This window comes from Thermobia domestica, chromosome 2 (genome assembly GCF_964235325.1).
Source record: "Thermobia domestica chromosome 2, izTheDome1.hap1.1, whole genome shotgun sequence".
NCBI classification, from domain to species: Eukaryota; Metazoa; Arthropoda; class Insecta; order Zygentoma; family Lepismatidae; genus Thermobia; species Thermobia domestica.
Genome location: NC_137455.1, coordinates 358253830 through 358270464, shown reverse-complemented (window position 1 = coordinate 358270464; position 16635 = coordinate 358253830). Strand labels below are relative to the sequence as shown.

The 16635-nt window shown below is 38.1% G+C and overlaps 1 protein-coding gene across 6 annotated transcripts in view; it reads left to right on the top strand.

Moving 5' to 3' along the window:
• Positions 1-16635, top strand: part of LOC145679884 (protein lifeguard 1-like) — a 73139-nt gene that overhangs the window by 31999 nt on the left and 24505 nt on the right. For all 6 annotated transcript variants that reach the window (XR_014130599.1, XM_081750399.1, XM_081750396.1 and 3 more), the window contains 3 exons: positions 1807-1860; positions 5502-5592; positions 14296-14421. Coding sequence is in view for 5 of the 6 variants with exons in the window: in XM_081750399.1 (XP_081606525.1) it covers positions 1807-1860; positions 5502-5592; positions 14296-14421 (271 nt within the window). In the remaining variant the exon portion in view is untranslated. The remainder of the gene's footprint in view (positions 1-1806; positions 1861-5501; positions 5593-14295; positions 14422-16635) is intronic.

Below are 16635 nucleotides of genomic sequence, written 5' to 3'. Positions count from 1 at the left end.
CCCACGTGGGACATTGGTATCAGTTATAAAAAGAAATAACCAAACCTCAAAAGTGCCAAATATTCATTAAGATGCATATACAAATCCCCCGCTTGATCTAGCTAGTGGTTAACGTGTAAGACTTCGGTACACGTGGTCCGGGTTTAATTCCCAATGTGAGTGCATTTTGGCGTTCACCCAGTATCGTGACCATAGTGCTCTCAAACGGATCGGGTTGATCCGACCCGACCCGACTCGGTTCGGGTCAGCTCGGGTCGGGTCAACTCGGATCGGGTTGTCGGGTCGGGTGAGTCGGGTCAGCTCGGGTCGGGTTGTCGGGTCAGGATACTCGGGTCAGTCGAGTCAGCTCGGGTCGCGTTGTCGGGTCGGGTCAGTCGAGTCAGCTCGGGTCGGGTTGTCGGGTCGGGTCAACCGGGTCAGCTCGGGCCGGGTTGTCGGGTCAGGTCAATCAGGTCGGATCACGGTTCGGGTCAGTCGGGTCGGGTCGGGTCATTGTGTCGGGTCAGTCAATTCGGGTCACGGGTCGGGTCGGATCGGTCTTCAACCCGACCCGACCCGTTGAGAGCACTAGTTTTGCCTATCTGAATGACATAATGCCGGATCATTTATCCTACTGAACACACATGCGTATCAAAAAGAAAGAGCTAATGATTTACAGACGAAACCAAACAATCGTGTCATTCAGTCTCTCTCGCTGCTAAAGTATTTCTAAATATTCAGATTCTATAGTTACTAAATATCTCTGTTGACAAGTCCTTAGATAGAAGGATGTCGTGATCGGTAAATATTACCTTCTGAAGAAAGCTGTTGTTGCCACTAGTCTTCGCTAACATACCGAAAGCGAACCGGTATCTTGAGGCTGATCAACAAATTTTAATTGTTATAGCAGTTAACTTTTGTAGGCAGGAAGATGTAATTTTTATGAAGGACATCGTGCGCTATTGAGTTTTAACCTTACTTTGCTGCTAGCTGAATATTTAGACTTATTAATCAGTACCATGCCGTGGGGAGGGGTGGCGAGCGGGGCGGCGGCCCCAGGCGCCGAAGTAAAGGGGCGCAAAATTCGGGAGAGAAAATAGGATAAAAGATAGGAAAAATTACTCAGAATATATGTATGGGGGCGCCGTAGTATACTCTCGCCCCGGACGCCAATTTTCCACGGCACGGCACTAAGTAAGACTGAATGTCTCATCACTGCTTTCCACGTGTCCTTCGCTAATACTTCTTTCGTTTGATTTCTCCAACGAACTTAATTGTACCATTTTCTATTACCATGTTTTGACTAGCGATTCAGTTTGATCTACCTGATGAAAACTACCATACAGATAAATGCAGCCAAACAAATTGTAGTTTGCTGCATTGTGAACGCCATTTTATTGAGAACTAGAAAATATGCTCACACCACTGTTAGGGAGAACAATACCGCTAGTGCGCATGTTCTGGTAACCTTGTATAGTTTCTCAATCATGTACTGCCATCCCCGCTGCTCTAGTGGATAGCACCTTCAGTGAACAGAGTTCCAGGTTCGGTTCCTGGTGGGAGGCATTGAAATTTATTTTGGTTCAAATTATATATTGAATTGCAAGTCTACGTCTCATATAGCCTCTGTGCTGAAAAGGAACGCTGAATTTCAACCAACAAATCCATCACGTATTGAAAACAAGGTGTTCGCAAACGTAGAATACATTGTATTGTTATGGACTGTTATTTGTAGTTCTTGTAATAGTCATTCTATACTGTAGAAAGTGGATGCTACCTGTAATATTTTCATTTAAAATAATTTAAAATGTTTTATTTACTTTTCAGACCTCAGGCAAAAAAATTTGTTCAAACACATATTGCTATTGTTATACCAGCTTAGTAAGTATATAGGTTAAGACGTAGATCTCTATTAAAATTTAACTTTTTTTTGGAATATTTGAGATCTGGAAGACCTAAGTGAGCGCTATGCCAAAAATCTGTTCTCTTTTTCTTTCCTTTTTCATTTTCGTAAGAACATCTGGTTTAAACATACACATTTTGACATCTACAATAATAGCAGGAATGAATACATTTATCTTTTAGGTATACATTTCTACTGATCCATAGATAATTTAGATAATATAGTCTTAATCTCTGCAACCTTGGTACTTAGCTCATTTTGAATTTCCAGATCTCATTTAGAGCATTAAAAAGTCATATATGATTTTTGTTTGTAAATCTGATGTAAAATTTACTGCAAATTTCGACATATAAAAATAATAATAGTTTGTTCTTATACAGGGAAAGTACAGAGCGCTCCACATAAAACCACCCAGGCCGAGATCTAATTCAATGAATAATTTTGGTTGACGCCACGTTGGCGCGACGATGTGCGGTTGTTTAGCTGGAATTCGCTGCCTGTTTAACTCTGGTAAAGAAGTCTTGTCTTGTCTTGCTTTTTCATGGAGTTACGAATTGTGATATTGGGAGAATATGCAAGACAAATCAATTAAGAACACAGACTTTCACTGCCATAAACTTAGAAACCACTCGTGAAACTCTGAGTTCGGAGCCTGATGCAAAAATGGCGTCAAACCGGTCTGTGGCAAAGTTAGTAGCGGAAATCAAATATTGTCTGAACACTAGAGGTTGTTCGTGATATTCAACAACAGATAACACGAAGCTTGCAAAAGTCTACCAAGAAACTATCCGAGCCAACGGTGCTGACTTTATATATATATATATATATATATATATATATATATATATATATATATATATATATATATATATATATATATATATACTGTATATATATATGTGCACAGCAAGTTGCTTGGATTTGAGTTTAGCGTGGATATTGTCAGGATTATTTCGGATTATTTGTGGTAAAACCAACCGATATAAGTGAAATTTCGAGTTTTTCATTGATATACGTAGGAGACCAAAAATAATCGGAATCGTACTCCTTCGCATCGTGTAATTGTAGTGCGACTTTGCGCCGCTTTGGCGCTTTGGGAGGGAACTCTCCTAGATGCCAAGTGGCTCTAATCAACGATGAGGTTTCTCTGGCAGTTCTGTGTACGTGTCTGCGGTGCACTCATAACACGAAGATATGACAGATTCTCACGAACAACGTGTAGCTGTGAAGTTTTGTGTTTTACTCAAGAAGAGTGCAGCAGAAACTGTTGTGGTGATGCAAACAATTTACAAAAAACATACTCTCAGTGACACACAAGTGGACGAATGGTTTGCTTGGTTGTTTAAAAAGAGAAATTACCATTGAAGATCAGTCCAGTTCTGGTCGTCCTTCAAGTGCGCGAACCGAGGACAACATCGCCCAAATCCACGATCTTATCAGGGAATATCGATGCAGAACAATCGATCAACTCGAAAACTTATCCAGGTTGTCCTGGAACTCCATTCAGCGGATTTTGCATGACGATCTGGGAAAGTGAAGAGTGGTTGCTTAGTTCGTGTCCAGAGTTCTCACCTAAGACCAAAGGGGTCATCGCGTAGAATCCTGTCGGCAATAAAGGACGCAGTCACACGTATGCCCTATTCGCAAGATTTGTCTATAGCGGACTTCTTCCTGTCCCGTTGAATGGAAAGGGACTTGAAAGGCAAGCGTTTTGCAAATGTTGAAGAAGCCAAACACAATGTCACGACGTCACTAGCGGGTAACAAAGAGCCCGAATTTGTAAGGCGCTTCGAACAATGTAGTGAACTGTGAAAATTTGGACAAGTGCATTAGGGCTAAGGAGAGCACTTTGAGGGCGACTAAACCTGTATTGAGCGATATAGCTGAGGGCGGTTGTATTAAAAAAGATAAAGTCCATGGTTTTTACAAGGAAATTCCAGTTATTTTGGGGTCTTTCTCGTATTATTATCGTATTGATTAAAACGTATAGGGGACTCGGAGGGGAGGGGGCAATGTTCCTCTCCTGGAGTCTCAAAATACGCTCGTGGAGGCTATATGAAACGTGGACCTACAACTTACTGTGGGATCCGAACCACGAGATCCTGTCGGGAATCACACCCTACTTTCCAGCATAAAAGGAGCATAATATGCTAACCTCATAGTCAGAGGCAGCAGACGAATAATGGTGGGAGCTCGTTTATTGCGGTGTGTTGCTGCTGTATTTATTCTTTGTTGAAAGTTCATTTCTATTACTCTCTGACACTCAATTTTGGTAAGTTTTGATTCTGATATTTCAGTAAAAAGTGAGGGGTGCATAACTATGAATATACTATAAATTTTCATAAGGTGCCCCGTTTTTTTAGCCTAAATATTTGAGGGCTCTCCTGAAGGGAAAACTTTTCCCTTTAATGGCTGATGGATGAACAAATATTGCCAATAAATCTGAACTTTCCATGTGTCTAATATACGTAACTGACAATGAGGAAACTCGTGAGCGATTTTTGTGCGTAAGTACACTCATAAACACAACTACAGAAACCATCTCAAAATGCACTGAAAGTGAAATAAATGAGCTTTATCTTTGGACATCCTATTACTTCTAGGTTTGATGTATATAATCCTTTTTGGAACTATTTTCGTCAAAACCCACTACTTGTTTTCGTGTATTTACAATCTATGGATCAAAGCTGTAGCAATCAATATTTTCGAATAACTCTTAAAGTTTGCTATTCTGCTACGTATTAAACATAAAATTTTTGTTTGACTATTTGAAAAATATAAGTACTTTGTATATCTAATAACATGACGTAGTGCCGTTTGAAAATAAACATTGTACAGCGAGTTGGCAACACCGCATTACTTACAGTGCCTTTTGATAGGTTCTATAGTGTGTGTGTGTGTGTGTGTGTAATGGTATTAACATTTCTTATAGATTGCTTCAATACGTTTAAATTTATTTGAATTCATCTTAAACTCTTTGTATTCTATGTTTCTATTTTTCTCAAATCTTTACAATGATATACCTTCATTATTTATACTCATTAACACTTAAAACTTCGGATAAATAACACCTTCAGAAGGGCTGTCTAAATCTATTTTCAGAATATGCAACACTCATTTTACATTTGGGAATCATTCCTGGTGATTTTCCATGAAAGGTGAAATTAGTGATAACACTGGGGCTTTTGTTTTTCAAGTGTGCCGCTGGTGGTGCTGCTGTCGATGTGTATTTTCCCGTACCTTGCTGGAAAGAGAAGAGACAAGTTGCTTTGGCCGAGATCTTTCAATAGTTGAATGTGGACAGGGTTGCCACATTGACAGGCTTCGCTGTGCACTGTCTTGTTAGCCATTCTAAGTATCCTACGATTTTCACTCGCCAAGACCCCAAACGACTGAATGACAAATTGACATCACAGCTGAGGGCATTCATTTCTTTCCCCAAAGCAAAAGGAAGATTTCGTTCGTAACAAGGATGGGGCCGAAGTATGTTTCACATATTTTCCGAGGACACACTTGAAATAGAAAGCCTCTAGTGTCACTGAACATGTTCTCTTATTGACATATATATGTAATATTGTTTAAGGTTTCTTCAACTTACTCCTTCACGTCTATATTTCAGCGTTTTGTTTTTTGTACTTTATTTTGTCTTGGCATGCTGCGAGAGTACCAGAAAAAAATATCCGATCAACTTTATCCTGCTCTTCTTACTTGTAAGTTCTGTTGTTCTTAAATAGAGTTATAAAGTTGATCTTATAATAGCGACTGTAACATTAATATTTAATTTTCCTAATTTACTTCAATTAACTTGAGTTTAATTATGTAGTTAGCAACTTGATATATAACTCTATTATAGTTTTCCGTAGACATTATAGTTTTCAGGATGAGTGATAATGTGCAAATTGATTTTTTCGCTAACGTGCTTCAGTGTTCTTAGGCTTTTTACTATTGTCTGTGATTTCTGTAGACTAGCTCGTGTTTGCTATACTAGCTAACCTCTTTTTGGTACTGCGAAAAAAAACTATTATTATAAAATTTAATTTATAAAGGTTAGCCATTAGGACATTCAATAAACACAGGTACGTAGTCTGTTCAATAAAGACTGAAAGACTGATCATCAGTGTTTATGAGGTGAATAGAACAGCAAAGTACAGTAAATGAGACAGGTCTGTATAGCGGGAGAAGTGAGGAATAGATCGAGTAAGTCTAGAAGGCCGTGACGTCACGAATGTGACTTGGCAGCCATTCAAGCGCACACAGTTTTAATTTTTCATAAGGCAACATGGAAGTAACACACGAAGAACAGTACAGAAATCTGTTGACTATCTTCCAAAGATCAACGTTTCGTGTGTACCCCATCCTCCATACAGTCCTGATTTAGCCCGTTGTGATTTCGTTCTTTTTCCAACTTTGAAGAAACATCTCTGGGGACGGCGTTTCGCATCTTCAGGGGCAGTGGTGAAAGCTGCGGAGGAGATTTTGAAGGATCTGTCTAAAAATGGCTTCCAGCATGTCTTTGATGACTGGCAAAAGCGTTGAGACAAGTGCATTGCATGTAATAAGAACTATTTTGGAAAAGACCATCAACATTCGGAGGATTAGTACAGGTAATTATGTTTTATTAATCTATGATCATTCTTTATTGATTAGCCCTCGTACATAAGTTAATGTTTAGATTAAGCTGGATCACCACCCGGAAGTCAGTACATATTTTAGCTCATTCCCTTAACTACTGCGCAATGAAACGTTGCACATTATAAATACTGTACCATAAGATAAAGTTATGTTTCAGCTACAACACAAGACACTGATTCATTTGGTTGTATCTTCTGATATCGAAAAAGGTAACAAATAAAAAAAAAAAAAATTGATTCGTTTTACAATGAGCACACAAGATGGATCTTAGTAGAAGTGCTCCGTTTTATGAAATGTTTATTTGAATGTGTATAGTACTTTAAAGTTACGTATTATGTTTCACATTTTATTTAAATATTAATTCACATTTAAGGAAATAGATTTTGAAAAGGAACTTGCGCAGAACGCCATAATGCGTTGTTGCCAAATTTACGTTTAATTCTTCGATTTTAGCGTTGCAGTACGAGAAGCGGAACCTAGCTGTGAATTGCGGTAAGGGTGGAAAACTAATTTCTCCAGTAAATATCCAAGCAGAATTCCATGATTACTTCCTTTATTATCCGGCACTAGTAAACACTCGACACTATCTGGCAACGCCGCACTATTCAAGCTGCGTTTAGCATAGCACCGAGGATACCTAGTGATCCAACTTAAGGAAGTTATTGGAAAATCTGAAAACCAAGTATAATAATTAAGGAATAAATTTGTTTCTGAGAACACCTAAAGAAGATGTAAAAAAAAAAAAAAGGATTATTGTGGAAGTTGTTTGATATATTTACCTCCTTAATTACACTCTGTCAAGAAATAATAGCGACACTCGCTCGGATATAGTTTTCACAACATACATTAACCAGTATGACTTTTTACATGAATTACTGATAATATCACAATGCATATTCTTAATGAGCAGTTCATTCTTAATACTTGCGCCGCAGTTTCAGGTGTTTTATATGCATATAATGAATTTATATGCATATATTAGTAGCTATGTGTGTTTTCAGCAAAAACGGCTGTGGGAAGAATTATAAATAAAAGTATGAAAATTCAACAATAATAACACAAAACAAAAAACGTAATTTCTTAAGAGTAAGACATATTGTGTACGAACATTAAGAGGTACAATACATCAAACTAAATTTCGTATGTGGACCATGGGCTTTAGGACTTGCAGGGGAATCGTCGAGGCCTTTTGGTGACAAGGCTATTGCAAAATGCAACCTCGATTTCATGGAATCACTCCTGGAGTATCTGTTCCGTGAGTTCCATTCTATCCGAGATAGTTGTCTATTGAGTCTTCTGCTCATAACAACCCAAACTTTACAATTGGATTCATGTCAGGTGAGTTTGGAGGCCACATGAGTCTTTGAATAGTCATATTCTTGCACCACATATTAACGATTTCGTTCATTGACATGAAGCATTTACGTCCTGGAAAATGAAGTAGTCTATATCTTCTTCAGGAAAGTTATCTTTAGCTGTTGTAAGAATTTTACGTACCAGAATTTGAAGACATTTTTGTACATCAATGACTCTTCACATATATCCATTGTTCTGACGTCTTTGACAGTGAAGTAAGCCCATACCATCACTCAGTAACTGAATATTTGCATATCTTAAACAAAATCCGTATCAAGTTTCTCGCTCATTCGTATCCACAACTTCACACCACTATCGTTTTCAACTATTCTAAACCTTTTTCAACGGAGAAAACAATATGCTTCTAGTTGTCATAAGTTCAAGTAGCATATCGCCTCACAAACGTACGTGTTGAAGTCTTCAGTGTTTTTGTTAGTTTCGACTTTCCAGGCGGTTTTTTCTTCGTAATATCCTCCTCATACAGTTAAGACAAGACAGTCGTACGACTGACTGCAGTTCCAAGATCAAAACGATTTTTGGGGAAGTCATTCCTTAATTCTGCAGTGCCATTGATTTTATTTGGCGATTAGCTCTGGGTGATGCTTTCTTTTTTCTATTACACTGTTGACGAAGGGATGATTTCTTATACTATTTTTGCTTGTGAATTACTCTTTCTGCCGTTGAAGGGTAAATTCTGAGTATTCCAGCCATCTCCCTTAGAGATGTAACTTAGCTGTGCAAAGCAAGAAGTGTCTTGTTCACGTGACGACAAGTCACATTTCTTACCAATCATACTTGTTTACAGTTCACATCTATCAACAATTTCATACAAAAACAACACTGCACAACAACAATATTGCCACTTGACACTGTTCAAACAATTACAAAGCATAGAACAATCACGAAATGCTAATTACCTGGGCTTACACATCACAAATGCAATGCAGAATTCTCACCCCAATAATTTACGAGACGCTCTCAGGTGCCATCTGGAGAGAATATTACTGATGCATAAATAATTAGTAAGCGCCATTGTGCACCACAGGTGTCACAGATAATGGAAATGAATTATCACACTTATAATTTCCTTCTATTCCTCTTCTAACCGGCTGCAACTATGGTTTTCTGTATAAGTTACCTTGAGAATTGAGGTGTCGCTATTTTTTCTTTACAGAGTGTAGTTATTGTCCCCTTTCATGCAGTGAACTTCAGGCGAGAAAGAAGTCTAGCTGAGAGGGCACCTTCATTTATCATTCATTAGATCAGCCATTCATCTCAGATGTTTTTTGCCTGTCATCTCAGCCTACGTGACATACTGTACATCTTAGCCTAGATGTTATATCCCATGTAGATTCATGTTTTGTCTTAATGCCAAAAACTAATTATATTTACACTTACCCGGAATGTACTTGAACCTGAACCCACAAAGTGCGGGTGATGTATATATTTCCTGAAAGCCAGAATCAAGGTAAGATCAAAACCGGTTACCAAAAATTGAGGGGTCTCATTCATTCCGCTTGGAGGCAGCACTTTACTCACTTTTACTAAACTCTTTAAGTGTGTTCATAAAGTCCGTTGCAACCCCGAAAAATCTGAAATGGTGAGACAGATATGAAAACAGAACATGTCTTTCATCATTTCAAAAGTACAACGTATCAAAGTAAAATAAATTGTCCCAGGGTCTCCCACAGGGTCCCACACGGGGTCCAACAATTTCTTTTTAAATGGAAAGGGGGGTCAACTTGCATATCGTATGAAAGTTGGTGTTAAATGGAAGAAGTTAAATCAAGTCTCGACTCTCTACGGTAAGCCTGTGCAAAATAGTGGTGGGTCAAAATATCAACACAATCTTCATTGCAAAGTCTATGGCCACTTGTATGAACCTGAAACGGTGGGATAGGTGTTGAAAAAAAAGCACGGATATGTCAGTGTTTCAAAAGTGTAATGATTCAAAGTAAAAAAACTGTTTCAGGGCCCCTTGCAGGGTCCCAGACGGTGCCTAACTTAAAATATTGAAATGGGAAATTGGTTCAAGTTGAGTATTTTTTTCTAGAAAGTGGGTCGCGGCGACTTCAACAGGTACCGTATTAGTCGTGGCAGGAAATAGAACTTCTCATGTTTAGCAGGGAAGAGTCTGGGCAATTTCTTCCCAATTTCTCAGGCATTTCCAATTAGCACAGTCACGGCTTTTTCAATAAGTTTTGTCTTTCCAATTTTTACATAAACAACATCCAGGCGGGGTCTTTCTCTCTCATAACTCAAGCCGTATTTTAACAACAGAACGTGTACCTTTTTGGGGGTTACTAATCAATACATGTTCATGCAATGACAATATGGTAGACATTTTAACCAAATAACTATTCAAGTTCTCTCTCTTGGCATTTGAAACTTTTGAGTTGGACCCCGTCTGGGATCCAGAGGGTGACCCTGGGGCATTTCTTTTTTACTTTGATACATTTTCGTTTTTTTCTTTTTTTACACCTGTCTCGCCGTTTCAGATTAATAGGAGTGGCCACAGACTTCAATGATAATTTTGTTGACATTTTGTAACACTGCTATTTTGCACAGGCTTGTCATCAAGAGTCGAGACTTGTTGCACCTTCTTTCACTTAACATCAGCTTTCACGCGATACTCAACTTGAACCCCTTTCCCATTTCAACATTTTGAGTTGGACCCTGTCTGGGACCCTGCGAGGGACCCTGGAACATTTTTTACTTTGAATTATTATACTTTTGAAATAATGACACATCCCTGTTTTTCTTTTTACACCTATCCCACCGTTTCAGATTCATACGAGTGGTAATGAAGATTCTGTTGATATTTTGACCAACCGCTATTTTGCACAGGCTTATCGTAGATAGTCGAAACTGTAATCGTTGTTTACGTCGTGGTTCGGAACAACTTTTATTTCTCATATATCTCCTTTTCTTAATTGTGATTCCCAGTTACACCATGACGTATACGATCACTTGCCCATGCTTACAGTTTCACCTACGATAACTGGGAATATGGTAGATGAAAATGCAAGCAACGTAAATAAAATATAGGTTAAGTTACACATATGATATTACAACAAATGACAAAATAACCTTTTGGTAAAACGAGTGTAATGTTACTATGTAAGCACAAATATTACAAGCATGTATGTTTCAAATGCATCTACTGTTAACAACTCAATATCAGTAATACAACGGTGTGGTGGCTTGAATAGCAGATAATGTGGTGGCTTAATATGATAAATAACTCACGTGTTTCTTCGGCTAGCCTGTTGACGCTGCATCCCCTCTGTCCTGTATTCAAATATATGCGTAGTTGTTGAAGTTGAAGTCCAACGTTGAAATGTTAACTGCTACTTCCTTGATGAGAATTCCAAGTTGTCGCCGTATTATTAGACGAGTACACTTATATAAAAATTTTGATGTGAAGAACAACAAACTATCACTTCCACATATGGATAAAAAACTTTGTCACTTTGAGCTTTACTATAAAACGTTTGCGTGCACATCATTGACTATTAGTAAAAGTGAGTATAGGCAGCCTAACTGCTGCTCTCAGAAGTGCGTTGGAACGAACGTCGACGATTACCTCGTCGATTAGGTGCAGAGCAACTGCCCCTTTGTCCAGTCAACTATTGTGTATAAGTTCTAGGTGCTCGAGCGCCCCGATGATGACGTATACTACCAAGTTCACACTCCTTGGCCGAAGAAGTGCGGCCATTTTAAATAATCAAATCAGCGTTGAGCAATGAAGAGAAGTAAAATGTTTTTGCGACTTTCCCGATTTTCCGGAGTTAGAGAACGTTCACAAAGAGAGTCGTTGTTTCTGCGTCGTATGTCCGTATATGGTTATGAAATCGAACGGAAGTCTACTAACACAGATGAACAAACATTCCAAAGCGTTGACAAAGAGTTTCTAGAACACTTGGGTTTATACGAGGGTTGGTTAATAAAGTTCAAAATAAACCTATCCTTTTTCAATATTTCTTTTAAATCGCAAAAATGAGCTGTAGGACGGTGACAAGACTTTGGTTTATCTTCTTTCATTTAACACTATCTTTCATATGATATGCATGTTGACCCCCTTTCCATTTAAAAAAAATGTTGGACCTCGTGTGGGAGCCTGTGGGAGACCTTGGGACAATTTATTTTACTTTGATACGTTGTACTTTTGAAATGACGAAAGACATGTTCTGTTTTCATATCTGTCTCACCATTACAGATTTTTCGGGGTTGCAACGGACTTTATGAACACGCTTAAGGATTTTTTTAAAAAATGAGTAAAGTGCTGCCTCCAAGCGAAATGTATGAGACCTCCCCCTGATCTTACTTTGACCCAAGCTTTCAGAAAATATATACATCACCCCCACTTTGTAGGTTCAGGTTCAAGTACGTCCCTAGTTAGAGTGAATACATGATGGTACTGGTCTGGTTACAATAATGTATACACGCCTTAAATTAGAATAGTGCCTATATTATCGAATGCAGAAAAATATTACAACAATACAAAGGGAAATGTTATAATTTGAGCCCGGATTTCCATGTACAAACAAACCCCGAAATATGCATGCAAATATGCACAAAAAATATCTAAAATATGCATTAAAATTTTAACATATGCACTGAAATATTTACTATGAAAAAATCTCAATTTCTTTCAATAACTTAATAACCTTTGTTACAATGAAATATGAACGTCTTCCTTAGGTTTTCTTCCGTAAACCCTCTGCGTTTATCAGTGGGAAACGTTTTGTAGATTAAAAAAAAGTTCCTTTCTACATCAGCATCTGTCACTGGTGCATGTGAAAAACATAAAGTCGAAAGCAATTGTAAGTGAATTTACCAAGAATTGTGAGCAACAAACTCAACGCTAAAAAAAAAAAATCAACGTCTGCGTTTACAAAGTGATTCAATTTACTTTAAATATAACCTATTTTCTTGTAATATACTCTGAAATATACAAGTATACAGCAATACAATTCGGAAATATGCAGTATCATGCAAAGTTTGTGAAATATGCATGCACATCAAAATTCGCGCAAAATATGCACTTTTATGCGCTAACATATGCGTCTCAAACGCATCCTAACAAGTCCGTCGGAAAGAAAAAAAGGTACTTTCAAACGTTTCTGCATGTTAATATAATCATGCATTTTGCATATAAATCCGGGCTGTAGTTATAATACTAACCCAGTTTCTTCATACAATTACAGTAAGTTCAAAGCAACGAGTGTTCTACGTTTCTGGTGATATCTTCCATAGTAGTTACAATGATTTTCTTTACAAGCCATTTCAATTTCATGGCGCATTCCATTAGTTTGACTGTGGCTTCTAACTGCATACACTACGATATATTTACTGCATATACTACATACGTACTGCCTCCATAAGTAAAATCTAGATTAATTAAATCAGGCAAAAGCAAAGGTATTCGATCGAGTCCTTTCGTCCTATCCAACGTTTCGGTACAGCGTTATCCAAACAGGCGCGCATATTTACGTGAGGTTGTGGCAGGGCACCATTTTGTTGAATAGAAAATGGATCGTCACTAAACAAAGCCCTTATGGATATTAAAGTTAATATAACCAGCATCTGAAAATAAGCCTGGCCTGTAACCCTGAAAAATAACACTAAAATGAGTCCCATTGATGGTAGCTTACCCGTCGTTACTCCTTTCCTTTCAAACTTATTAGGAATGCTTAGGCGTGTTAGTGGTTCAGAGCTCAATATTGCTGCCTCCGTTGTCGTTGCACTTGACAGACATTCTAGAACTATCCAATACCCAGTGGTGCTATTCAGCCGATTCGCACCGGTTCGCTAGAACCGGCTGTTAAAGTATTTCGAGTTCTCAGAACCGTTTGTTATACCCAGACATAAATACACACACCGCATGGCCTTATCAAGAGTGAAAGAAAAAAGCCAAACAAAATAGTGAAAACACCTCTGTACTTTTCCCGCTCGCTTGTGTTGTTGTGAAAACAACTTTCAATTGTTTCAATTCAATGGGCAGACAGAAATTTGAATGAGCAGATAGAAATTTTAATATAAATCCCGGTATTCTGTCCGGGATATTGGGATCTGTGAGTGTGATACGTATCTAAGGGGTCATCCACATAATACTTAACGCGACAAAGGGTGAGAGGGGGTTCGGCCTTACGTTACGAAGTATGACACGAGGGAGAGTAGGTTAACATTTTCATTGCGTAACGTGCTTTTTCTGTAATCTTTAGTTTCATTGGTTTGCAATACTCAGAAAGAATAGTTCGAGACTTCATTGTTTACCCTGGCAACGGGGAGACCGGCTAAGCTTTTGTAATCCAACTGGTTGACAAACCGCACGTGGCCGCTAAAAACCTTATGACAGTTTTACTATTGATAAGACAAGTTGGTTTAGCTTTAAAAACCACTATACTTACCTTTTTTTCCAGACGTTTTCAATGGCGTATCTCGTTGCCGTTCTGACCTCTTTCTACGACGTGAATGATGTACTAATAGCATTTGGTGCTACAGCAGGAATTTCTTTTGGTCTCACGCTCTTCGCGTACCAGACAAAGGTAAGACTAACATGTAGTAGTGTCACGTGTTCATCACTGCTAGGAGTTTCGCTTATATAGTGTGATATTTTCTAATTTAGTACTGAAACCAGAAATGATAGTAGATTTCTGCCACTTCCGGTTTGACGACATTGCCTATTCTTAGAACTACGTATTTTTAAAATAATCTCGCTATCTCTTGTAGTTTATGCTCTATGTAGATCAAGATTGAAACCGGAAGTTATAGTGGATTTATGTCACTTCCGGTTTTACTTGAGCGTTAAGAATTGTGCTAGAATGTATTTTAGGGACGCTTACAAACAAACGTTCGATTATAGCATAAAATAATATTTTTCTTTGTTTTCTTTTTTCTTTTGATTATATTCAACGTGTCAAAATTAGTGCTCATATAATTTTTGCAAATTCGTCGCTATTGGTTTGCCTGTTCGCCCTTTATAAGATTTTTCTCTTCTTGACTTTTATTTAGATGCATATAATTGAAGTTTTAAATAAAATAGAATTATTATAATACCGTATTTTAATTGTAATTAAGTGACCCATATTTTGGTTTTAATTACGTGTAATATGAATACTCATAAAACAAGGAAATAAGATAGAAAAGTTTTGAAAATTTCCGGACAAAATGTTCGTTTCCTGATTTTGTTCGCTTATAACTTGGCAAAACTGTCTCGGACACTAACAAAAAACTAATAAAAATAAAAAAATAAAAAAATACAAAATCAGGAGAAATCCAATTCTGCTATTACATTTCAAATAAACTACAGGAACGATGCATTTATTGCTCTAATACTACAATGAAAAAAATATTTGGTTAATACTATAATGAAAGAGCTGATTAAGAATCGTTTGGTCAATATAACGCCATCCAAAGGTTTGACTAAAATCATTTACTCGATCGAATTTCCATCTACGAATTTCTACTGATACGTAACGAGCTCGAGTCATTTGTTAATTGGTTGATCACGAGCGATAAAACGTGGATAATCTACAACAATGTTCGTAACAGTTCGTGATCGAAGGAAGGAGAAACTCGACCGTCTAGTGCAAAATCCTGTGCAAGTTATGCTGTGCATTTGAAGGAACTGCAAGGTCATCGTACATTATGAAGTGCTGCTGCTGCGATGGGCAGAATGATAGACTTGGGTTCCTACTGTGGACAACTACCTTGGATGTAACCAGCAATTAAACTAAACGGCAGGAACGTGGCCCTGCATGGCGTAGTTCCTAACGTTCTCGACTTTGTTTGAGCGATCCCTGGTTCGATTCCAGGTGGGGTTACTCGGTCGAAAAACTGTAAGAGCTTTTTCAGGCCAGCAATCTTGAGTGAGATTTTTCCTGGATTTTTCTTATTCACACCAGGCAAATGCCGGAATGGTACATAACGTAATAGTCACAGGCCGCTTCCTTCTTTCCCAAATTCTTTCTTCCCTTCCATCGAATCGTGCGCTCGCTGAGGGATGTCATCCCTCATGTACGAGACGGGCTAAATGGTCTTAGAGCCGACAGCCCAGAAATCTAATTGCTAAACGGCCGGAACTGGTAAACAGAAAGCGTGTCGTATACTACGATGACATCACCAGACCACCTACATCTTAAACGACCCGTCAGAAGTTGCAAGTACTTGAATGGGGGGTTTTAATGCATTCATCGTGAATCCCGGACCTGGCTCTTTCAGATTGTCATTTGTTTCTGTCTCTGCAAAATTCTTTGAATGGCGTTAAATTAGTTTGAAACATTATTAATCCTTTCTGACCTGAATTATGTTTTGGTAATGAAGATTTTTTTTATTTCAGTGGATTATATATGTTTAAGTCTAAGGGAGTAAGAAAATACATTTTTCCCCTCGAAATGCTATATTGCCAGGGCGCTACAACCACAATGTGTAAGACAACTTGGAATCATTCGACCAGATGTATGCGCTATGGAAGAAAAGGAAGCTTGTGATTCCAAATGGAATCACACGGTTTGAAAGGGTTCAAAACCAGAAACAATACAAGTTGAATAGTTCAACGGTGTTGCCGGAACAATGGCAGAGGGCCATCGAATAAAACGGTCCATATGTCGTTTTACAATGTTCTTTTCCCGTGGCAATAAATGTCTTCTCAATGTTGATATCTAAATGTTCAATAATTTTTAGACAACCTGATAATACGAAATCTTAATTTATGTACGTTCGCTATTACTCTTGATTTACTGCCACGCACTGTGCGATAT